The sequence below is a fragment of the Cottoperca gobio genome, chromosome 1 (genome assembly GCF_900634415.1).
Source record: "Cottoperca gobio chromosome 1, fCotGob3.1, whole genome shotgun sequence".
Taxonomy (NCBI): domain Eukaryota; kingdom Metazoa; phylum Chordata; class Actinopteri; order Perciformes; family Bovichtidae; genus Cottoperca; species Cottoperca gobio.
The window spans coordinates 13,976,796-14,001,666 of record NC_041355.1 but is presented as its reverse complement, the minus strand read 5'-3'; the positions used below and the strand labels follow the sequence as shown (position 1 = coordinate 14,001,666).

At 41.9% G+C, this 24,871-nt stretch overlaps 2 protein-coding genes across 2 annotated transcripts in view; one reads left to right on the top strand and one right to left on the bottom strand.

Annotated features, from left to right (window-relative positions):
- ube2o (ubiquitin-conjugating enzyme E2O) overlaps window positions 1-3,009 on the top strand; it is a 34,865-nt gene extending 31,856 nt beyond the window's left edge. The window contains exon 23 of the mRNA XM_029431612.1: window positions 103-3,009. Coding sequence (XP_029287472.1) covers window positions 103-130 — 28 coding nt within the window. The 3' untranslated portion in view covers window positions 131-3,009. The remainder of the gene's footprint in view (window positions 1-102) is intronic.
- A 2,429-nt stretch (window positions 3,010-5,438) lies between these two features.
- The window catches only part of LOC115010639 (sphingosine kinase 1-like), a 28,561-nt gene continuing 9,128 nt past the window's right edge, over window positions 5,439-24,871 (bottom strand). Inside the window, 5 exon segments of the mRNA XM_029435321.1 lie at window positions 5,439-7,193; window positions 7,195-7,690; window positions 11,738-11,853; window positions 12,503-12,597; window positions 20,808-20,957. Coding sequence (XP_029291181.1) covers window positions 6,831-7,193; window positions 7,195-7,690; window positions 11,738-11,853; window positions 12,503-12,597; window positions 20,808-20,957 — 1,220 coding nt within the window. The 3' untranslated portion in view covers window positions 5,439-6,830.

Sequence of the window (24,871 nt, the reverse complement as noted above, 5' to 3'; positions counted from 1 at the left end):
TCTGGATCAAACCCCAACTGCAGGAGAGCAGCACCTTTAGGTGAGGAGAGTGAGCAGGTTCAGGTTTGGACGTGACTTGATAATGTCTTTGTTCTCCTTCAGTGTCTCTTCAGATGAGTGTGATGGATAAAGAGGGGCGAGCCTCACACACGCGCTCACCCAGTTGCACAAACCTAATGGGAGCTGCCCCGTCACACAGGGACCCTCCTCTGTTCATGGACGCAGGTAAACACAGAGCTTTTACTGGAGGCCTCAGCAGGATTTCAGTGGAGATGTTGTGGATGTAAAAAGGACTGAATGAGATGAAATATCAGTGCCATGAAGCCTCTTCCACCTAGCCTCCAGCAGCAGCCACCACATGGGTGGGGATTTGCTGGATTAACCTGCCGTCTCTATTAGCCTTGAAAAATGTAAAGCAGACTTGTGATCGTCGCCGCATTTTGGACGAGTTCAAAGATGGCTGAATAACTGCAAGGCCCAGCTCCTCCTGGGTCTAACTGTAGCACTACTGATGTTCTCGCTGTTCCATCCTGCACTACAACAAAACCAATGGACAATCTGCTCTGGGAGAGGTGACACCGTATAAACACACTGACCAGGAGGATTCTTTTTAAAGAGAAATCCCTGGTTGTACGCTTTTCTGCCAAACACACACACACACACACACACACACACACACACACACACACACACACACACACACTATTGAAGTAGAACATACTGAATGTCAGTAAAACTGCCAACCACAACAGCTTCACCACTTCTTCCACTATACTGCACTTGCTGGTATTTTAATCCGCCGATCACTCGCACTGAACCACGCAGCAAACACCGAGTGACAAAGTTTACATGTGAATCACCTCCGGAGGTCAGACTGCTGTAGCTGTTTGGTGCGTAGAGAAGCCAGCCAGGCACGGGGCGTGGAGGTGTGTGTGCGCTCTAGTCGAAGCTTAACACAGCTGCAGCTTCTACATTTAAAAGTTCCATTCACTTTCTGTAGGATTTAGCTAAAGTCGTTCGATCACCAAAATGGAACTTGTGCTTTTTGATGTTTTTGACGCATTTTAAGTCATTTTACTCTGAGGCTGAAGAGTTACGGTTTCAGAGCGGAGCTTTACCCACAATGCTCCACTTTTCTGTGACGGAGGTGAACCCACATCACATGCAAATGACCCAATTTAAGGATTAAATAGAAAAAAATAAACATACAGCATCCATTGCGTTCTTCTCATGTCAACATGTTGCCTTACTTGAATTGTTCTTAATAATCTCGGATCATCGTGTGCAGAGCTGCTTGTGTCATGCTTTAGACATTAACCTTTACGGGCCAAGACACCACTAAACCCTGCTCCAGTGTTTTCCTCCCTGATCGTGCAGATCGCTGATCAGCTTCCTCCTTCATCAGTTCTTTAGCACGAGTCTCTCACAATGCGGTTTTCGCTGTATTCTGATTTTTCCTCCCCAAGATGCACGTGCAGAGTTTAAAACATCAGAATACAAACTACAGAAAGTGTGATGCTGAAGGTCTGATGATATTATTTTTGCTTGATATTTTTTTTTTTTTTTTTTTTTTTTTTTTACACCGGCTTAAGCGTCTTATCCCACGAGGGTGACTGTTGACCCCGCTGACGAGGGAAGAATTACACAAATGACAGCCCGCCGACATGAGAGAGTTTCTTTCTCTACATGGCATATACAGTATAATCTGGATGAAAGAAATCAAGGCTTTATTTACCAAGTTACCAAGAAAGTGCGAGAAATAACTGTGAAAGAAAGTGAAATTCACCTTTTGGGTCCAATCGTGCTTCCTGGGGAAATCCGAGCAGTCTTTGTTTACATTTTTTTAAATAACTGCATCCCACCTTTAACAGAATGCTCCTTTTCTTTCTTTCAAGATATTATGAGTCCCATTGTAATACTTCTGATTATAATACAGGTCAGATCAACCCTTGCTTGCTATAATCTGTGATATAAACGGAGCGCTGGCTGTCTGGTATTTTACTTGAACAAAGAAGCTTGAAGAGTATTTCTGAATGAGAGAGCACATTGTGCTATTGTGAAGCTATGAGTGATGGAGAGGATAAAAACCACGAGCCAAGAGAATAAAGGTCATGAATGAGGGTATTTTTCTTTTGCGTTGTTGTATTTCTTTCTTTTGTTTTTACACCCTGCGACTCTTAAAACTGGCATTCCTGTACCAGATGTGGCAATCAGGCCTCCATTACATTTTGTCCTCTTCCTTGGATTTGACTTTGCCATCATTATTATGTTGCCTTTAATGCTATAGAGGAAGATGTGTTGTCTTCTTCACAGGCTGCCGTAGCTGTAGCATGTAGCCTTGTTTGCTTTACTGCCCCCCCCCCCCCCCCCCCCCCCCCAACTTGCTGCTGTTTGTAAAATGTCACCTTCACAATTCTTGGAGAAGTGATTTCATGTATGGATCATGGTTGAGAGGCGACATTACTGCTCCCTCATTTTGTCATCAGTTGCAGAAAACAGAAAATGTGAAGCTATCTCGCTAGACCTCGACGCAAAATAATCTGGCAGGATATCAAGCACATGATGTACAATTTTTCTGTGTGTATATTATTCAAATTTAAACCATTGTTGTTATTATTATTATTATTATTATTATTATTATTATTGCGAGAAGTTTGTTTTACAGCCAAAGCATGTAACATGTTGCTTTAAGCCTTCTGAACGGGCTACACAAGACTTGACTGTACGATGTCTACATTTCCACAGTGGCCTGTTGATATATTAAAAAAAGAACTAAAGTTATGATTTGTAGCCTGATTCCCTCTGTACAGATGTCATGACTATATTAAATATATATAAATACATACAGTATATATTTAACACAAACCTGAGTTCTAACGAGTCACGTGAATGCTTGGGGCATATCTGTACAAAAGTGTATTGTACTTATGATTTAATCTTTTAATGGTTTACTTTTGTTGCGTTAGACGACTGTATAGTGATGTATTAAACTTTGCAAGCAGTACCATAGTAAGATTGTGGCTTATATTTATTGGGATCCCTGTTAGCTGTTGATAACCCCGGTGGTTTTCGCTCTTCTTAATGTTAAAGGGATACTTCACCCCCAAAATGATCTGTCGTATATCTATTACCCCGTGTTACTTTGAATTTGTGAAGAAACCTTTATCTGTGGATTCATTGTTCTCAGTGGATGTATGCCAGAAAAACTATTTAGTGAGTAATTAATAAACAAAAGATCATTTTGGGGGTGAAGTATTCCTTTAACAAAGTACATGAGTTAAGTAGTTCCCGTGCAGCCACACAAACCAGTTTATTGTCCTGCTGGTACAAATACTCATTAGCTCACCAAATGTGTATGTATTACATATGTATTACATATGTATTATGTATTACTCCACAGCTGAAAATAGTTCCCAAAATTACACAATTTCTCTGTTTGAGTAACATTTTCCAAAAAAACAACAGTGCCCCGCTGTTTTAGGAAACTACCGAATCTTAATACTAATAAAAATACTTTATATAAATTGTATGCATATCTCTCCTGGGGAAGAATAAAAGTAATAATTAAAGGAAAAGATGTATTTAAAGCTTTAAAAAGGGTATTACCTGTAATTTGGGCCTTTTGTCAGTATATTGACTCCGTTATGCTGCACCTGGCTCACATATATAACTTATAACCTATAACATGCAACTACTTTTCAGACTTTAATTCAGTGCCGAGTGTAATTGTAGTTGTAAATGATCATAAGCTCTGGACAATAACTTCGGCCAACTGCAATCAGCAGATGAATGATTCACCGGAGCATCAAAAACCAAATCGGACGGGTTGTCATCACTTCTTTTATTTTTCCAATCAAAAACACTCCAGCAGAATGTTTGATTCGATAATAGAAAAAAATACAGACATTTGTCTAATGGAAAAATAGATCTCTGAAAGAATCATTTCAATCTTCAGTGTGCCAGAAAACATAACAACTATTTCCCTTCACCATAAACATTTAAACACAAACAGTTGAGAAGCAGCAGGTTAAACACGTAAACAGCAAATCAGTCGGACACATTTTTTTAAATCTTTCTTTTACAGAACGAACATCACGTCCTTTATCCTCTGGAACTTTGTCAGTCTGATTAATCTCATTTAGATTTCAATCATGCTGACCTACAGAGAGAAATTGGATCCAGGCTGAAGGCCGTCGCTCCCATTTCTTCTCCTTAACGAAAAGCTGAAGATTTCAACATCAGGAGTAATGGTTGAAGAGGTGGCACCATGGCAACAGTATTAACAGTTTCTAAAGTCAAATGTGCCACAATTACACTTATTATTCTGACAGCTTCTCTCTACAGTTTGTCCAGTGTGTCCGTTCTTCCGAGCATAAAAGGTTTTTTTAAATGGTGTTGAGAAAACATTGAACGCATCACCGTGTTCAAACCAGCAGGGGGCAGCACAGCACACAGAGGACCACTGCATCACTCAGGGAACCTGACTGCATAGAAAATAAAATGTATGGAAGTGTGTGTGTCAGTAGCACTCTGGTGTAAAACAAACATTAATTATTTGTGTGTGTGTGTATTCGATCTGTGGTTCCCAAGCAAGACAAATCTGAGGGGTCACGAGTAAACAGGAAATAAATATTTCTTCTGCACAAGTTTGTTTTTTGACTTTTCAATCCATGTTTTTCTCATTAATTCGTGGATACATTTGACATCTTAAGGCCCCCAAAAATGTTGACATTTTTCTCTCTTTGAAAGTGTTGAACTTCCACGTAGACAAACTTGCTATATTTAAAGGGCTCAGGAGCCAAAGAGGTTCTGAAGCACTGGATGTTCAGTACGTCCAGTCAATAAGCTGACCTCAGGTTGTGATGTTACAATTGTTCACTAAAACAAAAGCAATTCAAGTACTAATCTCATGTGGTCAGCGGAGTCCTTCACAAGTAAACATAATTCAAACAGAAAATCAACCTTGATGTCTCATGAAGGCTTCAAAACGGCGTTGGCACCAAACTAACAAAACATGTATAGAATAATATCTTTTTAGAATAAATACATTTTGGTCTTTTACAAGTCAATTCCTTACAGTGTCAAACATGGACATGGCATGCTGATGAAAACAAAACATCTTATTCATGTTTAAAATATCCAGCAGCGGTCAGTAAAATGGTTTATGTTGTCAGCTCCCTCCTCCCCTGTATTTCCTAACTCTAAAGTGTGTGTGTGTGTGTGTGTGTTTTCGCCTTGAGGTGAAACACACGTCCTCCTCTCTTCCTCTCAGCGTCAGGACAGTTTGCTAATGCTCCCAAATGATTTCTTGTGGTGAGGAGGAAGAATAAGGGAGCCCTGTCAGGAACACAACGCCGCCTACCTCATGCAGCATTTAACGAGTCGATATCTCCCCCCTCCCCCCCCTCCCCTCTGCATGTTCTCCCTACACTCACCAATGTGTTGTTTTTAACCCCCCTGCTTGTTTAAGGCCTCTGAGTTCATTTCACTTTGACTCAGACAGAGAAAAACTGATTTCTTTGCATTCACATCTGATTTTTGTCAAATGAATGAAACAAACCTCTGAAGAGATTTGGATCACAATTAAAAACACATTTAAAAATGTGACTTTGCTGCTCGTGCAGGCCGAAGCCCCAGTCATCTCCTCTACGTGACTTAAAGCTCAATGGTAAGGACACCGTGGTGATGTTCATTAATAAATCTCCCATACAGAACAACCTGTGTGTGTGTGTGTGTGTGTGTGTGTGCGTGTGCGTGCGTGTGTTTGTGTGTGTGCTGGACACTTGGACTGCAGTATTCAAAGCAGCGGATGGATGGATGAAAGCAGAAAGAAGAAGAGTGTGTTGTGATGGAGGGGTGCATCAATCAGCACGTTCCAGGAGGTATTCTTTATGAGTTCGGAGCTGTAATTTAGCACTTTCCCTCCCCGTCTCTTTCTACTTCAGTTAATGATTTCTTAACTCACTGCCAGTAAAGTATAATGTAGCTAGTTATTCACATGAACGGGATAAATCGGCACCAAAAGAACAGTGTTGATGGATTAAAGAGTCAGTTCAGCAACACATTATGCTCTCTTCCTCTCGTGCTCGCTCGTCATGCAGAGTTTCAGTTTTAATGTCCATCTGTGAGATTTCTGCTGGATACCAATAAGGCGGTCGATGGTTTTTGTTTGTGATTAAAATAGTTTTCTTTTTCTGGAGAAAATATTCCAGTTACTCTGGATGATCAACAGAGTTCACTGGGAACAGTTTTCAAAAGGAACTATTTTTATTTTGTGCACACCATAAAAAAATATTTTATTTCAGGAGCGTTCATATATATATATAGTCTTCGTCTCTTATTCACGTGTCAATCATATGTAATGTCTGTCCGCTCAAACAGACTGAAAGTGACTCTGCATTTGTGTGAAATAAAAACATACATAGAAAAAAAGACAGTTTGAAATATGAAACACCCGTCATAAACGCTCTTATTGTGAAAAGAAGCGGGATGAAAGAACAATTTGAAAAATGTTAAAAAGTTATTTTACAACGTCATGGTTATATAATGCATCTTGTCTGCAATTATTAATATTATTATTCATGTCATCATTTCTTACCTATTCCTTTAATATTGAACACTTTGGGTCTCCATACTTATACTTATGTCCTAATATCGCATATTTCCCCCTGAAACACGGGTTTATGTGCCGATGACGCTAACGCTGAAGATAACAGTGAACGAGTCTTACATTACTTTGCTCCTCTACCTCGACATTTCTGATTTAAAAATGCTCAAATGTGTTTATTGGGCCTTTAGCAGCAGAGATGTAAGATGGTGGTGATGTTTGTTCATCCAGTGATTAATCTGCCCAGCCCTCTGTGTACCTCCGCCTGCAGCGGCCCGTACTCCACCACTTCTCCGTCTACTGTTATTACCCCTTTGGGTGAAGATGGCTCCAGCCTGAGCGCCCGCACCTTAGCGTGCACTAAATGTTGACAGTTAGTAGCCAGATGTGCTCCCTTCTCCATAGCGAGGAACAGCTTCAGCAGCGCGGTGCGTGATATCCCCGCTCTGACGTAGAAAAGATGGATGACGCCGTCGTCCGGAGTGGCGTCTGGTGCTGCCAGCAGGTCCTCCGCCAGGTTGGACTGGTACATGGCCAGCATGAGGACAAAATCTTCCTCCTGCACCACCACCCAGTCACTGGGCAAGCGGCTGGTCCAGGGGCAGCAGCAGGGAGTCCGGCGGGCCGGCGGGGGCTTTGGGGGCGCTTCGAGAAGGCGTGCTCTCTGTTCGCCTCACTTTGAGGGAGTTGTTGGAGTTGCAGGAGTTGTGGAAGGTGTTCTGGCAGGGAGAGTCTCTGGACGGTCGAGCCTGATTGTTGCAATGCAGTGTCATGTTATTACCTAACGCCTCCTCCTCGCTGTAGTCCTCGGGGGCGGGCAGGTAAGCCAGCTTGCCCTTGTAGACGCGGAGAGAAGCCAGCCTCACCAGCGTGCCAACAGTGAACCTGGCGGCTCCGGCGTAACGGTACTTCTCGCTCTCGATGTCGACATCCGCCACGAAGCCCCAGGCCAGCGAGAGGAAGGAGAAGAGACGAGGGCTGGAGGAGAGGTGGATGGAGACGAGGTCCATGCGCGCCACTAGTCGTTGACAGAGCAGGAAACCACAGCTGACCAGGAGCTCCTCGCTGTACACCGCTGAGGCTCTGGAGGAACGAAGGAAGAGAGATGAGACTCGTCACTGCAGGCAGAGCTGGAAACATCTGACCACAGAGATCATGTGACGCTGCCTTCAAGTGATATCTCAACTACAGCGACTGGAAGTTTTGCTCATGTGATTTACAGGCATTCAAACTGTGTTTAAAATGATCACAGTTCTCTCTTCACAGTGCTACTGTACTGTGCGAGTGCTGCAGATTAATGATGTGTGTGTTGTATGTGCTATTTCCTCATATCTCTCTTGTTAGAAGGTTATTTATATGATGGGTGAGTTGAGGTAAATAAATAAAGACATAAAGCAAAGACAGCTGGTTCATTCACTCTGAATCAAACTTCAAGACTAACTAGCGCTGATCAAAAGCGTATGTCATACTAACTACACTCTGACCTTTTTATGACTACTTCCACTTCAGTGCATTCAGTCGATATTTGTGCACCTGCGTGTTACAGGTTGTGTAGGAGCGCTCGTCTTTGAGGGGCAGCAGCTCTGATTAAATGTTCAAAAGGTCACCAGTATAAGGCTTCAGCTAGAGATTATTTCCATTATCGCTTGACCTTTCAGTGATAAATGACCATCATAACTTCCCGTAGCCCAAAGTCGTGTGTTTAAAAACCGATTTAGTCCAATCAACAGCCGGAAACCAATTCAATGTACAATGATTTTAAAACAGAGAAAAGCAGAAAATCATCATTTTAAGCGTTAGTCCTTAACAAACAACAGATTTAAGTATAATTTCAGCCCTACAGCGGTCCTCTAGAAGGAGACTCAGTTCAGATGCAGACACCAAACATGAAGGTGCACTTTATATTTTTGGAAGTGGGTCGAGGCTCGTGCGTGTTTTGGGGAGTGAGCTATAAGAGGAGTGTTATACAATAGTGGGGTGACTGCGACCTTGTTGTGTGAACGAGGAGGGAGTTATGAAGGGAGTGGGGGGAGTTGGGGGGGGGGAGAGGTTCAGTAAACCACGAGGCTTAGGGACAAATCTTGGAGGTGGAACAGAATCAGCTTATGGGCCTTCAGACATGACAGGCCAGTCAGACAACAAAGACAACCCCATCTGGGAGAGTGGAGGCAGGGGTGGGAGGTCATCACACACACACACACACACACACACACACACACACACACACACACACACACACACACACACACACACACACACACACACACACACACACACACACACACACACACACACACACACACACCTGCTGTTACCACCCACAGCCAATCACAGTGACGCCTGGATGTCTCAGTGGACCTGCAGATATCTCCATATTCACATTCACTATCCAAACAGTCTCATCTACATTTCCGCAGCTCTAATCATTGTTTGGTAAAAAGTAACTAAGTACTTTATCTCACTCTAAATGTTGGAAAGACTGTAACAATGTACTTTTGCATCTGCGTGAAGAAAAGTGTAATCATTTAAATACTTTGGTGTCACTGTTGATCCAACACTCAAAAGCATATTAAAAATGTTACATATAAGAAACTGTACTACGGTCGGAGCATCAAATACATGAAGAAAGAAAGAAGGAACCTGATGAAGTTTTAAAAAGCTCCCTACATTTCCAGATCCATGTATCTGGAGCTGTTTACGCAGTATCTGCGGACCACCAGAGGAGGGAGACGCTCCCTCAAAGTGTCCCACCTTCAGAAACCGTCAGTGTTGGGATGTTGCTCCAGCTCGTGCTCATTATGTTTGTGTACAGAAACACATTAAACCCTCACTCAGCGAACCTGTTCACTGCATTGCATAATACCAGATACGTTCTAGCTGTCACTCGTTTGATCCACGCAGCCTCAGTGAACCCTACATTCAAGCCGGGAATAATACCAAATACACTCTGGCCAGGGCCGCTGCAGCCAGAGAGGGAGGGAGAGAGAGAGAGAGAGAGAGAGAGAGAGAGAGAGAGAGAGAGAGGAGAGAGAGAGAGAGAGAGAGAGAGAGAGGAGAGAGAGAGAGAGAGAGAGAGAGAGAGAGAGAGAGAGACAGAGAAGAGAGAGAGAGAGAGAGAGAGAGAGAGAGAGAGAGAGAGAGAGAGAGAGAGAGAGAGAGAGAGAGGGGGATGTTTTCTGGATGCCCCGGGAGTGTGAGAGGAGAGTAAACAATACAGAGTCTGGTCCCTTCCCCTCATTGTTGCAGCCGCTCCGGCTGGAAGACCATTGTTTGATGAGAAGCTGATTGGCAGATGAAGGGATGAATGAGGCTCTTTGGTGAAGACAGAACCGTCAGTGTAAGGTGTTTCATTTTATTGTGACTTTATTTCATGGACCCTTTATTTAGCCAAGAATCCCACGGAGAAAGAAAATCCAAAAGTGCAGCACAAAGGCTTACATAAAGGTCGCTGAACACCGAGCTAAATACTCCGAGTACGATGAGATACAAAATGACAGATTACAAAATGTATTAAAAAAAACAAAATGTAAAAAGGGCAAGATGAAGCCCGATGTGACCTACAAACAGGAGGAGCAGCTTAAAACGGACTTCATGAGGTTTTTAGAAATCCCACGTGGCACCAGGTGACTTCAGAGCAGAAAGGGCAGAGTGTTTCAAACACTAACAACACAAACAGGAACATTTATTCAGCCCCCAGCGCAAGAAGCAATGTCTTCATGAAGCTACCTACACACTAAGTGAGAAGGTCACTGAGTGAAATAATGTAATATTCCACATCGCGTCTCGGCGCAGAACATTTCCTGCACCACAAAGTGTGAAGCTCTCGGGGGCGTCAGCGGACATGAAGGTAAAGAAGTAGAGGGATATAAAACAAGCCTCTTAAAACTCTTTGTTTTTATATAACAATGTTCAAGATGTCAGTTCACTGCTCACTACAGAGTGAACTAAAGGGTCTATTATATCAATAATAGTGAATGTGTGAACAAGGGAGTGATTTTAAGATCTGTTGCCATTACTGTTCATCTTTCCTCCTTTCTTTCTTCAACTTCTCCCTCATGTTCTTTGTTCTGGCTGAATGAACTCCAAACAATCCCTCAAATGACCAAATCATTAATAATTAATAGATGAGATGAGTGCATTTTACACTGAAAGCAGCCACGTGTGTGTCTGAGGCTCAGCTTTGCAAAGGATACTAAATCTATCCCAAGACAAAACACTACATCTAATTATTTCAATCATTACATCTCCACACAGGAGTAGTGTCAGGAGTAAACTTGCCGTGGAATATGTTCGGGCATACAGCGATTACATTACTTCAAAAAAATACAATAAAATAAAAACGAAGATACAGACTCAAGGGGATTACGGCCTTTACACACAGCATGACTGCAGAGCTTCTTTACAATCTGCACGTGAGAAATAACATGGGCAGAACTACTTTTATTAACACCTGCATTAGTTTCCTGCTTGTGGACCCTAACCCTAACCCGATGGGGGATTAGATCTTGTTGGCGCACATCACAATGTTTATTCAGAAACCACACGTTCTGATCTAATCTGGAGTTGTCTGCTTGCAGTATATACACAGTACATATTATGCTTACGCACACGAATGCAGTTTCACCGCCCCTGGAAAGACGTGGCCCAAATCTGTAACCTAACTGGTTGGACTGGTTTCTGTGGAGCTCCGGGATGAAGGTTTGTCTTGATAGAGAAATAATGCTACAATGTGGCAGTTTTTCCAAAAGCTTCAACACTTTTAATGTTATCTACAGAAAAAGGGGCTGCAAGTATTCACTGTTTTCATTATTGTTTAATCTGCCTAATATGTCTTGTTTTACTCAACCGGCCAAAATCCAAAAATATCCAGATTTACTATCAACATGTAGGAAGCTGAATCCAACAAAAGTTGTTTTGCTTGAAAAATGACTGAAACGATTCTGCAAAATAGTTTCCAGTTAATATTTTGTTGATCATCGAAGCTCTGCTACAGAAAAATAACTGTCACTTCCTCCAGTCGGAGAAGTGATGTGTGTGTGCGGCCATGAGAGAAGCAATACCAACGCATGTCTACAGTGTGGGGGGGGATCAACACTCATAGTTTTATTTATGATTCTTGATGTGGCTCACCCGGAGTAGTGATGTATAGATGCAGCCAAGGCGTTGCCTGATCCACTAGGAAGGATGCCCAGCGGGGTCCGGACGGCCTCCTCCCAGTCTGGTCTCTCCAGCAGACCATTTATCACCTGACAGAAGGACATACAGCTTTTATCAGGTGTGTATCAATGCTCTTATGTGACGATCAGTCTTATTAGCATGTTTTTATAATCTATTTTAGATTAATTGTTTGATTCATTTAAAAAAGAAGCAGTAGAAGTTTCCGTTCTGAATGTCAAGTATTGGGCTGAACTAGTATTTAAAACATTCTAAGTAAACTAGAGAACTACTTTGATGGTATCACACCTGCTGCAACGGCACATTAGGACAGGGGGCGTGAAGTCCTTCTGGCGCATTTGTTCGACCACACCTATCTTTAAACTCAGCCCTTATTTTAATCTGGACGACACGCGTGTAAAGTAACGTTTTGTGACTGCATCTTGCATGGTAGCGACGCTATTGTAGACATATAAACAACTGGCAAAGAACTCAAAAACGCTTCTGTGGAAGATCCCGCTACAGGAGGTGTCTCCACGAGCACATTTTTCCAGGATGACACACACACACAGACTCATAAGGCGAAAACAAAACCAGCATCGAGCCTGGTTTTTGTTTTTGATTCATTCCTATTTGGAAACATTTTATAACTGATAAAGTTCATCTTGACACAAACCAGCAGGTTTGTAATGATGACTGTTAGTGTGAGTCAAGAGTGTGTGGACATGTGTCTCTCTTTACCTCAAACAGAAGTCCATCTCCGGACATGATGACTAAAGCGTCCCACTGCGACAGGTCGGCCTCCTTCACCAGCTCTCGTGCGTGGTTCTGTCGCTCTGCAAAACACACACAGAAATATTTAGCTTCGTCTTTCCTTGTCTAAGACATTTAGAAGGTAAAGGTCGGCTTCCACGATCCACAGAGAGGTCAGAGGTCTCTAAAGTGTGAGAGACATTTCCGCAGGTGTTTGCTTTCAGCAGCTCAAGTTACACATGACACGAAAACGTACGTCTTATTTAAATCATGACATCGGCATTAAGATCTCAGTTAACAGAAGAGCCTAACCCTCCTGGTTATCGTCTTCCTTTTTCTCCTCAGTTGCCAAATTAAAGTATCACCGTGGGAGGGAAAGCTGATATATGGTCTTAAATGAAGCGCCTTCTGCGCTGCCAATTAGATCGTAACAACTTGATTACTCAAAGAGCACTACGTCAAATTCATCTGGGGCTGAATGATCTGATGAAGTGGTGACACCTTCCTCTTAAGGTGGACGGCACAACAGGAACATTTTAAGTGATCGTCTGGATCAGTGTGCACAAATACTATACATGAGGATGAATTACATCTGGATATAAATATAGATGCTTATTAAAAATAAAGAAAAGTAAATGTGAAAATCTGGAAAAAGTTTCCTGGATAGAACTTTGTAATTTAGTACTAATTTTAGATTTTAATAATTAGTATACTTTGAATTAATTAATTCCAATTAATTGCTTGCATAACCCAGAGAAACTTAATCTGCTCAGCGGTAAATGCAAGCAGACAATTCAACACTTATGTAAAGTATCAAATAATAAAGGAACAATGAAGGAATATTAACTGTTTCATTTCTCCCCCTCTCTCTCCCCCTCTCTCCCCCTTTTTCTCTCTCTCTCTCCCCCTCTCTCTTTATCTCTCCCTCCCTCCCTCTCAGTGGTCCTGTCCTTTGTCTCCCTCCCTCCCTCTCAGTGGTCCTGTCCTTTGTCTCCCTCCCTCCCTCTCAGTGGTCCTGTCCTCTGTTTCCCTCCCTCCCTCCCTCTCAGTGGTCCTGTCCTGTGTCTGCAGGTGAAAGGGCAGGAGGAGTGCTGTGAGGTGTGAAGCAAAGTCAGTGAAGCGCACCGGACTGTCACACAACTTCAGTCACAAGTCTCTCTCTGCTCTCTTTCACCAGCTGAGGCTCAGCAACACATGAAGCTTTTTCTTCCCTCTCTCTTTTCTTTCACATCATTCTTCTTCGATTTCTTTCACTTTTTAAAACAGCCATCATTCTTATCTATCATGTAATATTGATACTATTCATTCCTGACTTGCACAAAAATAAAAACAAATGTCATGGGGCATTTGATACATTTCTTTAAAGACTACATATACAGAGCTGCTACCACAGCATCTAAAAGAATAAGAAAAGGGAACATAAAGTAATTAATTATTATCTGTAAAGCTGCTAATAATAATGGTTTGTATCAGTAAAGACAATGAAGCAATCCTCCTCTTGCTCTTTGCTGTACGGAAAGCAGAAAACTTGTTGAGTTGTTTTCCATGCAGAATGTATGATTCATACTGTTGCCCTATTGAAACCTAGCGTTCGAATGTACGTACCTAAACTGACAAGATATTTCTGCTGCTCATATTTCGGACTAGACTGAGCAAGAATATCAGGTTTTCAACATGGAATTCGTTAAAGTTTGAGCAACAAAAACTTTTAGACAAACAGGTTCCTGATGGACAGCCATCATAGGTGAGACTGCAGGAAGGATCTGGGGTGGTCATCATAATTATTCCAGGGAACAAAGACATTTCAGCGATAACAAACCTAGACAGAAAGACACAGTCGATCTGCCCTAAGGAAGCTGTTAAGTAGGTTACTGATCAATACATGGTATAGTATTAGCAGTATTGATTTATGACAGCTACAACAGAATAACTGAAATGGACAAACACTGAACTGCATCCTGATGTAGTGTCATCACCTCGTTCTAACCTTTACTGCTGCCATTGTGTTAATGCACACACACACACACACACACACACACACACACACACCCCCCCCCCCCCTCTCTGGAGAGGGATCTGGTTCCTCTGCCTCTCTTCTTCCCTCCTCTAAACTCTGCAGAATAAAAGGAATCAATTCCTCCTTATCACTCCAGTCACATTACATTTCCTTATCTAAGCAGAGGCTGTTACACTAAGAAGGTTTGAATGGGCTCAAATCAGCAACTTAGCTGTAGAGCAGGGCCACTGCAGTGAGGTGGGAGGAGCGCTGAGAGCAGTTTTAGTATGCACCTCCCCTCGTCAGACAGGTTGATAATGTGCAAACGACGCAGTGAGGGAAACCAAATATCAGGGACGGAGAAGTCACACGGCGCTCGCGATTATTTTTTATGGTTATGTTGCAGATGTAAAAAGAGGAGAGCAGTGCGGCAGAGTATCTCAGTGAATTGTGACTAACTCATTGCAGTCATGCAGATCTCTGCTTCATTACTGGCCTCTGGTCGCAGTCCGAACACCGACTGTGGTGCACGTTTTCGAAATGTCCTCAGGATGAGTAAGCTCCTGTGGGGATGAGGAAAACTGCAGATCTGTTTTAGGAGTATTTCTTCCAACACGTATGAAGCAGCATTGTTCAGATACTAGCCCGTATAGTTTGTATGCACCTGGAGAATTTAAAAGTACAAGCACAACAACCTCTCTGACCAACACTGCAACGTATTCTGATTTTGCACGAGGCACTCGAGACGGTTACTACTGTATAGTGATAATGTTCAGTTGATGTCGGCATCTTGTGATGAATATTCTCGCTAAACAATAAGTTGAATAATTGATTTATTTGACAGAGGACCAGTGTAGAAATGGGGGAGAGAGAGTGAGGAGGAGGAGCCATAATAAATATTTTAATGTATATAAGAGCATGTGCATATTGGAGACTTAAACTTATATTTTTAAAATATTTGTTGTACTGTTTGGTTGCTTATTTACACATTGAGCAGTTATCATTTATTTGGATGAGCTGAAACTCGCTGTGAAGCGCTGTAAAGCCGAGGGGAGCAACAAGTTCAGGTGATAAGTGACACACTGTCACACTTCAAATGATGGCTTTCAGGTCATGTAAGGTAACGGGAAGCTCCGTCGTCATGCTCGTCCCACTAGAGGCAGCTCCACTCTGCTGTCACACACATCCTGACTGTGGCTCTGTTCAAACATCACAGCCTAATAACTGCAGCACTCCTCCACCTTAATGACAGCAGGTGGTGACAGTTAAACAGCACCGCCTTTTGACTGTGTGTACGAGTGCGTGTGTGTGTGTGTGTGTGTGCTGTTACAGCACGTATCAGTACTAACACTGTGACAGCTCGGTCAGGAGGTGCCTGAGCCGTAGCTGCACAAATAAACATACACATGTTTACACACACACACACGCATGTTTACACACACACACACACACACACACACACACACACACACACATGTTTACACACACACACGGGAGCGCCTCAGGTGGGACTGTGTACGTAAGTGTTTGTGAGTGTTTATGACTTATTTTGCTTGAGATTTTCTCAGTTTGGCCCCAAGACTTTTTAAACTGGAGCCGAATCTTGAAGCTGAAAAATTATTTGTGAATGTTCCTCAAGTGAACATCAGATGCCACTAAATAAACTGGCTGTATTTGCAATGTGTGCGTTGCCTAAATGGTTGCTTTGCATGCGTCTTTGACTCGCACAAGACCTTTTTAAATCTTATTAAATTCAAGCCACCAAAAAAACACCAAATATGTGACGAACGTTATATTTCTTCCCAGAGTGAAGTTGGACGGACAGTAATAGAAACACACCTCATCACAGATCCAGAGGGACTCGATGGCTACAGGCGCTGATGGACATTTCCTCGGCCACGCCTGAACCATGATCAGCTAACAAGAGTTTAAACATGGGAAATCTTTTGCGGTCTGCCAGTGGAAAGTACTTAAAGTACAGTTTAAACAACTTAAATTGAGCGACAATCAAGATATAGTTTAACTTTAGAAAGTATATTTATTTACACCAAGCAGCAATTATATGAAGTGGTCACATTAAATGAGTAAAATCCTGGAAATGATTGCTTTTGGGTCACAGAGTCATGACGGAAAGTCTAGTCTAGGATGGCTTCTAAAAGCCACAAGTGTTTCAGAAGTTACACTGGAGCAAGATTGTAATACTGGAATAAAGAGAAACACTGTACATCTTTTCTGCTTTTTAATCACATGAACCATTTCACATTTCACCCTCATCTCGTTGCAGGACTCGCAAAAAAGACAAACTAAAACTAGAATCACCGCCTCCCTGTCCCCGCCAACTAGTCAAGTTGCAGTTTACGTTCATGTCCGTCCAAAATCACTTCGTCATTTTGCCTGTAGCAGCCAGGTTTGTGCTGGAGTCTGCTGTGTCAAGTTATCTTGCAGGACGTCTGACATCTTACGGTCATTATTAATTACAGTCTACTGGTTTGAGCCTCTTTATTGTGTCATCAACAGGATATATTGCTACATGTATTAACGGCTTCTCTTTGTTATTTTGTAGGATCTGTTATTGTTCCCTGTCCTCCTTGTACGTACCTATAATAGTTTTCGTCACATCCTCCACCAGCGCTCCAACACAGTATGCACCTTGTTAAATGAGCCGTGATATTCTTTATCAGAGCACTTAGATTGTTGCCATCAAAGAAAGAACAAAAAAGGAGCAGCACACAGAGGTTGCTTCAGAAGATATCGGTCTCCTCTGGTAAACATTTGTCATTTGTGTCGAGCAAATGAGTTCGAGCACGAGGGGAAGACGAGCATGTTGCCGTCTTTTAATTAATACTGTGTGACAGACATCCCAGGATGCCTAAGCAGCGAGGGAGACTGCCTGAGAGGGATCAGTGCGCCGTCTTTACTACCACATGGACACGTTCAGAATAGATACTCACTAACAAACACACACACTCTCTCTCTCTCTCTCTCTCTCTCTCTCTCGCTCTCTGCATCGGACCCCCGCAGCAGTGCAGTCATCCTTCATCTGTCCTCCGCCCTTGGCAGTGCCCACAGCTGCCGCACAGCAAAAGATCCAATAATGAGTCTGTCCACTTTTGTTAACATCGGCATACAAGAGACTTCCATACACAAACATACAAAAGAACAGATTGCTGTTTAGCAAGTTTCATGGCCAAACATATTATAATAAAACTCTTATTTTTTCATTGGTCAAATTGGGTGTGTCCCAGTTGTTCGCTAAAGGATTACTCCAAACGACAATTGTCAAATCATAGCTCAGCAAATGGTTCACATGAGGTACTAGTCAGAGGGATGCTCAGTTTCCAAAGACTAAAAAGGGTTGTTTCTTTTTTAACCCCTTTATAAATGAAACAACACAAATATGAAAGTGTTAGGAATGGATTAAATGTCTTTCTGCACTCAGTAAGCTGCTAATGTTAGCATGTCTGGCTAACTAGCTTCAGACAGGCTCTTGCTCGCTGCGGTTTTCTTCTTTCTGTTCTGAGTTTTATTTGGGTAAAAGGGTCAATGTACTAATCTAAAAACCGGATTGCTCATTTCTGATTCCCTTTACTTTGGAGCCCATCAGCACCATTCTGATTAAAGTTTTATCTCACTCATACCGTTTCCTGCATTATTCAGACTGTTAAATTTGTAAACGCAATCAGGGAGTGATTAGCAAAACTGTCTCTTATCTAAAACAGAGTATATTGATGCTGTTGCTTGAGGCAGATGAAGACGCATCCGACAGAGAGCAGCGTGTGAACACATGAACACTGGAGCAGTCGTGCTCATTCCAAGCTTTATTATTTCATCAGTTTTACACAGTTAGACGGCAGCTACCATCTCTCTATCTACCTCCCTGTACATTGTGTTTTATCAGGTGAACTCTCTGTTTATTTGTATTTGAACTTATAATAAACCAGAAGTCATGAAGTCGGAGAGCGCAGACCTTCATCGAGTGTGTCACACAGCTTTTTGCACAGAACTGTCTGTTGTGTAAAATGTTTGTAACACACACGTAATAACTACAACGTTTGGGATGCCAGGTTGTGAAAATATTTTAGAATGATCCCTTTGCAAGTATAAAGGGTCACAGACAGTAAGTGTTTGATGATAATTACTATTTATTACAAACACTACAGGTTTCAACTGTAACACAGTGGAGACAGATATGTTATCAGGGTAGGATGCTTTCTCATACTGTGCAGCTCAATTAGGATTGTTGAGGAATTACTGCATGACAAAAAACTGGCCCTCCCTCCCTCTGATGGGGCATCAGTCAGGGCCATTTGGGAGAGATTAGAGTCAAAGTTTTATTTCAGAAGTCTATTTGTCAAAGAGATTGTCTATCACTGTAGTATCAACATTTCCCTTTCAGTAGTCATGCTCTTTCATGTAGATTTGGGGGATTAAATCTTTTCTTTTGTATTTTCTGGGATTAACTTGTCAAAAAGTACATCTCAGAAATCACAAAAAAGATCAGTTCTTGTGCCTTTTCCACAGCACAGTACAAGTTAGCAGATTTCTTTCTCTGCCCTCCTTTCTGTGTCTGTGCACCTCACACTGTGATCAAAGACTTTGCTTTGTCAGTTTTCTGACACGGCACTGATTTATGAACAAACCCAGACAGAGGGTGAGACAAGGGAAAGATGGTGAGGCTGAGAGCATGATACAGTATAGGCTGAGTCCGTTAATCTAATACTGCACTACATAATCAGTGTAGATTATGGGGATGATTACGAAGGCATAAAGATTGCATCAAATCAAATTATGGGCAAAGAGGATTTTGTGTGTGTTTATCATGGACGTGTCTTTATCCATATGTGTGTCTCTGACTGTGTGTACACATATGTATTACATAACAGATCTGCATGCATATGGGTCAGAGGCAGTTGATCAGCATAATGATGGTGACAGCATGAAAACACGAAGAGGTTTTAAACTGGAGGAGGGGTACCGAGACATGGAGGGAGGTGATCCTGTTGTTGCTGTTGAGGTCTTTGCTGAGCTGTGTGTATGATCGTGTGTTTGTTTGGAGATTTATGAGAGCTGAGTGCGTGATGCTGTGTTAAGTGTTGCTCGGATAACATTCAACAATGTTGAGGTGATGCAATGATATTGAGATTACAGCTACAATTACGATTTATTTATTTTTGGATGGGAAATTAGTAGATTTTCAGTGCGTGTCAGAAAAATATGGTTTCAAGAGACGACACTTTCAAAGATACAAGCAAACGTGAGACGGAGATGACGGGACCGAAACAAGGAAGAACCCTCAGATGTTTATTACCACCAGACACATAATCTATTACCAGTATATTACTGATGAAAAACAACTCATAAGACTATGAGAACTGGACGCAATGGTTTCCTATCATCCACACCCAGATGACTACAAACACACAGCTGGAGGGACTTACGCTGGAAGTGTCAAAACAAACTGGACTTGAGGACCAACGCAGGAGACAATGTGGACACAGATCACACTCACATGGGATGTTCAAGACGCCACAAGGAGGATATTATTATATTATATTGAGTCCACTTGTCCCTCTCTCTACTCAGGAAACATATCTAAGGAACTTGATACCAGAGACAAATATCTACAAAACATTCTACTGGTCGCAAGCAAAAAGGTAATCACAAGACGCTAGCTTCTTAGAGCGCCTCCCACCCTGAACCAATGGGTCGATACTACGTATTAAGTGTGTAACGTATGACATTCAGTTCAAGATTACAGAGAGAAAAAGAGTGCTGGACTTATAGGATACATCCCCACCTGAATAACAAAGAGTCTGACAACTGAAACAACTGTCGAACATAAACAATTATATAAAACAACAACCTCATGTTTATTGTTTTCTCTAAGAATTTATTTTGAGTCATTCCAAGTTTATTCATTTTGTTTGTCAATCAGTAAACTACACCAGAAGTACAAACTACCCAGGTATATAACACCTTCTTTGATTTTATTTATTTATTATGGTTTGTGTGGAGTGGAGCAGGTAGGGATTGAATATCTTGCTCAAGGACACTTGAGCATGTACATATGGCCCCCTGGGGAATTGAACCCGGCCTCGGGTAACCACGAGTTAACTCTGCAGCTCACTTAACAGATGAAAAGTACGGTTTTGGCTAATTTGCCAAAGACGGATAAAATAATAAAAACAAGTTGCATAAAATATTAAATCACATTTTTCACATTTTGCGAGCAGACTTAAAGCTTTTATACTCAGTATTAAACAGTAGTGTGTAGTGTGTGCTCTGCCTCCAACTCACCGGTGATGACCAGAGTGTGTGTGACTCCCGCCTCGTTGAGCATTCGCTGGATGTGGTTGTTGTAGAGAGTGAGCGCTTGTCCTTTCCCGCTCTGTGGGTTCACCAGCAGCATCATCCGGCTCGGACGGGACAACTCGCTCATCAACGCCCCTACAGAGGACAGAGAGGAGACGAGGTCACTTCTGCACAACTTAAGAACCACAGGCTTACTATACGACACTAGAACCTGGAAAGTTTTTATTTGTTTGTTTCTCAGAACATTTTTAATGGCATCACCGTGTAACTCTAACAGCAGCCTCCTGTTCACCTCAAGTGCATTTCATTTCAGTCCTACTGTTGGATTAATATATTTAGAATACAAAGACTACGAGTTAGAGGTGCACAATGAGTGTTGGTGCTGAAATGCTGAATATATTCAACAAAAGGAAAGAACCTCTGCAGACTGAACCAGAGGAGGAGAGGTTATAATGTCTACTGCAAAGGAAACCCTCACATACTAATCTAAACTTTATCACACAGCATGCACTGTCTATTTGAATGTTCTGCACACTTACAGTACGTTACCTCCTGTGATAATGTGAATTAATTACACATCGTGTATTTGTTCTCTGTAAATATGTGCAGGAACAGTGTTTTTGTAAATATATTTGGTGTAGTTTTGTTATGTTTTCAATTATGTTTTCCCTAATAATATATAATATAATATATTATGCTTCTATTTGACAGACAGGGAGAGATGGGAGGGAGTGTAGTTTCATCTCATCTCGAAAAACTAACAATGTGCATGCATAAACTTGAGAATAGATTTGTGGATATAAGCAAAAATAAAAGGTCAGTTACACACCATCCAACACGCGCATACTCACACACTCAAACACACACACGCACGCACACAAATCTAATCCCACACTAGATTGCATCTAAACATGGACGAGTACAGAAGTAGCAGCCTCTTTGGTACATTTTTAACTGCAGGGTTTGACGCAAATTAGTGTTCAAAATATCTGGGGGGGGATCAACCAGATTTCAGAGGGTAACACTGATGTTACACGTACACACATTTTCTTTTAAACACTCTGGAGATTACGGTCCCTCAGAGGCACAGCATGGAAAGAAATGGAGCTAAAGAAGGGAGGGACTGGAAGAAGTCTGAGAATGATTTATTAAGTACTGCAAGCATTAGACTGTGCCTTGCCAAAATATTAGATCATTACTTGATATCTGAGACGATGACAACTTTATAAAAATATAGATATGATGGAAGTCAGAGTATGTTGATAAAACTGTGCTGCTGTGAAGGGGGAGCTGGTAGTTGTGTAAGAAAGATGAAGATGTTCTCTCAAATGTTACAGCATGAATTCCTGTAAGAAAAAGTTTTTTCTTTACCTGCTTAGAAATCTCAAGGAACGTTCTATTAATTTCCCCCGTCTCCCTTAAAATATGTGTTTGTAACGTCTCAGCGGAGAGAGAAGTTAAAAAAAGGATAGACGTGAAGCCATCAGCCACATTTGACACACTGTGGGATAACTTTACAGGTAGGTACACAGATTCCTCTCTGTTGTAGAAACGGCAGACTGTTTTCTAAGTCACGCCTTGTCAACACACACACACACACACACACACACACACACACACACACACACACACACACACCCCGCCTTGAGATTCCTCTCACTTAGTTTTGCAGTCTGCTGGTTTTAAAAAAAGATCAAAACATTGTGAGCGTGGGGGGAGGAGAAGCATCCAAACAAGTCTGACAGCTGATAAATGAGTAACGATGGGCGGGACCAACTGAAGTGTAGGGATAAACTAACTACTTCAAAACCTAATTGGCAGGTTTGTTTTAATGGATACTGCACAGCGGACTGCTGGAATGCCGTGAAACAGGTGACACTGACGTTTACAGGTTAACACACCTTAACCTTTATTTTGTACGTTTGACCCGAGGTAAACTTATCAGTCCTCCCGCAACGCAGGAAGGTATGCATGTAAATGGTATGTATGCTCTTTAATTGCAAACCACATATTGACATTTCTTGTATCGTTAGACGATACAGGTTCAGGTGCAGCCACTTTCTCTGTAGCATGAACATTTCCATGTAGTCACTAATTGTTGCAGCTCTACCACGGAGACATCTCCAAATCCTAACCACTGGTGTCCTGAGGGAAAGCCACGAAAGTGCCCTCGTGAATCAGCGGGCATGACAGCTGGCACTGAAGGCCCTGACCTTGATGTCTGTGTGCGCCCCCAACACCCACACAGACCTTGTTGGCTAAATGCAACCCCATGCCACTTCCTGTGTGCCGCCCCTCCCCTTCTCAAAACATTCCAGAGGGCACTATCTAGCTTCTCGTCTCTGTACGAACACGCTCCGGGTTTCCTCCTCTGTCATTAGCTCGGCTGCAGTGACATCATGGCATGGAGCCAAAGTGTGACATACATCTAATTAGGCACACTAGAATAAACAGAAATATATTTTACAAGCCTTCACACTCTACAGTTAAATATAATCCAACACGTTGGACATTTTGCAGTGTATTCTTAAGGAATATGGAGGTTGCTTTTCTCTGTTTTAAATCATATTAAAGTGAATATCTTTGAGTTTTGTACTGACAAAACAAGATATTTAAAGACATCACCTTGGTCTTTAACGTCTAACAATTTATAAACCAAACGATTAGTCGATTAATCTAGAAAATAATCAGTAGAATAATCATTTATTCAAAGCAATCGTTAGTTGCATCCTTCATCAGTTTGTTAACTGAAGCACACAATATGACAAAGAGCTCGGACAGGTACAACCACTGTGATTAAAGCAAACTACTGCCTTGGATGAAGTGATAAAGTGGATGACTACTGCAAGCTGAATGAATCATCATCCACTACGGCAACAAAGCTCAGCATCTCAACTATTCACTTGATCTGTGATTGCAGACGTCTCATCTACTCTCTTCAAACCAAGAGCATGGGAACTGTCCCAGACCTTAATGGAATAATCACTACTGAGGTATTCGCCATAGGAAATGACAGTTTAAATGAAAGGGGAAAACCCGGGAGCCGGGAAGAAAAACACATTTTCTGGCAATGTTTCCTATAATAGCTATCTGGGTGCATATAGAGTCTGAGAATAGACAGCTTTCTTAGCTCTGTCTGACAACACATATTCAGGACGTTCAGCAGGATGTCTTTCCTACTAAGTAGACACAATGATGATGGTTTAACTATAAACTATAAAACTACAAATGTAACACATTTCACTTTCCTTTAAGTGTTTGTGGCAATCAGCAACAGGGCATCATTTTAAAATTGTCATTATAGTTTATAACATTTCTATTTATTAACGTACATGAAATGAGGGTAAAATGCAAACATTACTCAGCATGTTTGCATCCTCATTACATATACTCATGAAAAAAGTCATCCATGAATTTACATGGTCACTTCTTTCTCTCAAAAGCGCCACCGTTGCTCTACGACTCACACTGACTCACCGTGATGACCTGTGCGTACGTCAGTCGGCCGTGCTGGTGTCTCACACAACTTCCCCTAAATCAGCTGACCATCAGCAGTGAAGCATGACGAGGCATTAACCGTCCGCCATTAAGGGACCAAGTAGCAACCTTGAATAAAAAAAAGTGTCTTTCGTCACACTTAGCTGAGCCCACAAAACACCACTCAGCCGGAATAAATTTGGGACTCAGATGGGGCCGGTCCCACTCTGTCCTAAATTTGGTGTCATTGGAGATTTAGATTGAGAGAGGGGACATCAGGACACGTTTTGTTCTGGAAGTGCATTTCATTTGTAGTAAAAGTAAAAGTATTCCACTTTCACGTCAAATCGCTCAGATCATATTTACGAGAACCGTTCATGTCACCCGTAACACCTATTACACCTAAATAAAATGTTATATTAACGCTAATGCAATACAACTAATAAAAAAAGCGGCTAAATATCATTTCTATCTGATTTCACTTGTTAAAAAAGTACCCAAAATCATTTTCCTGCCGATGGCTTCACACTATTCTACTGATCTCTGCAGCAACGTGCCAACGAAGGCAATGA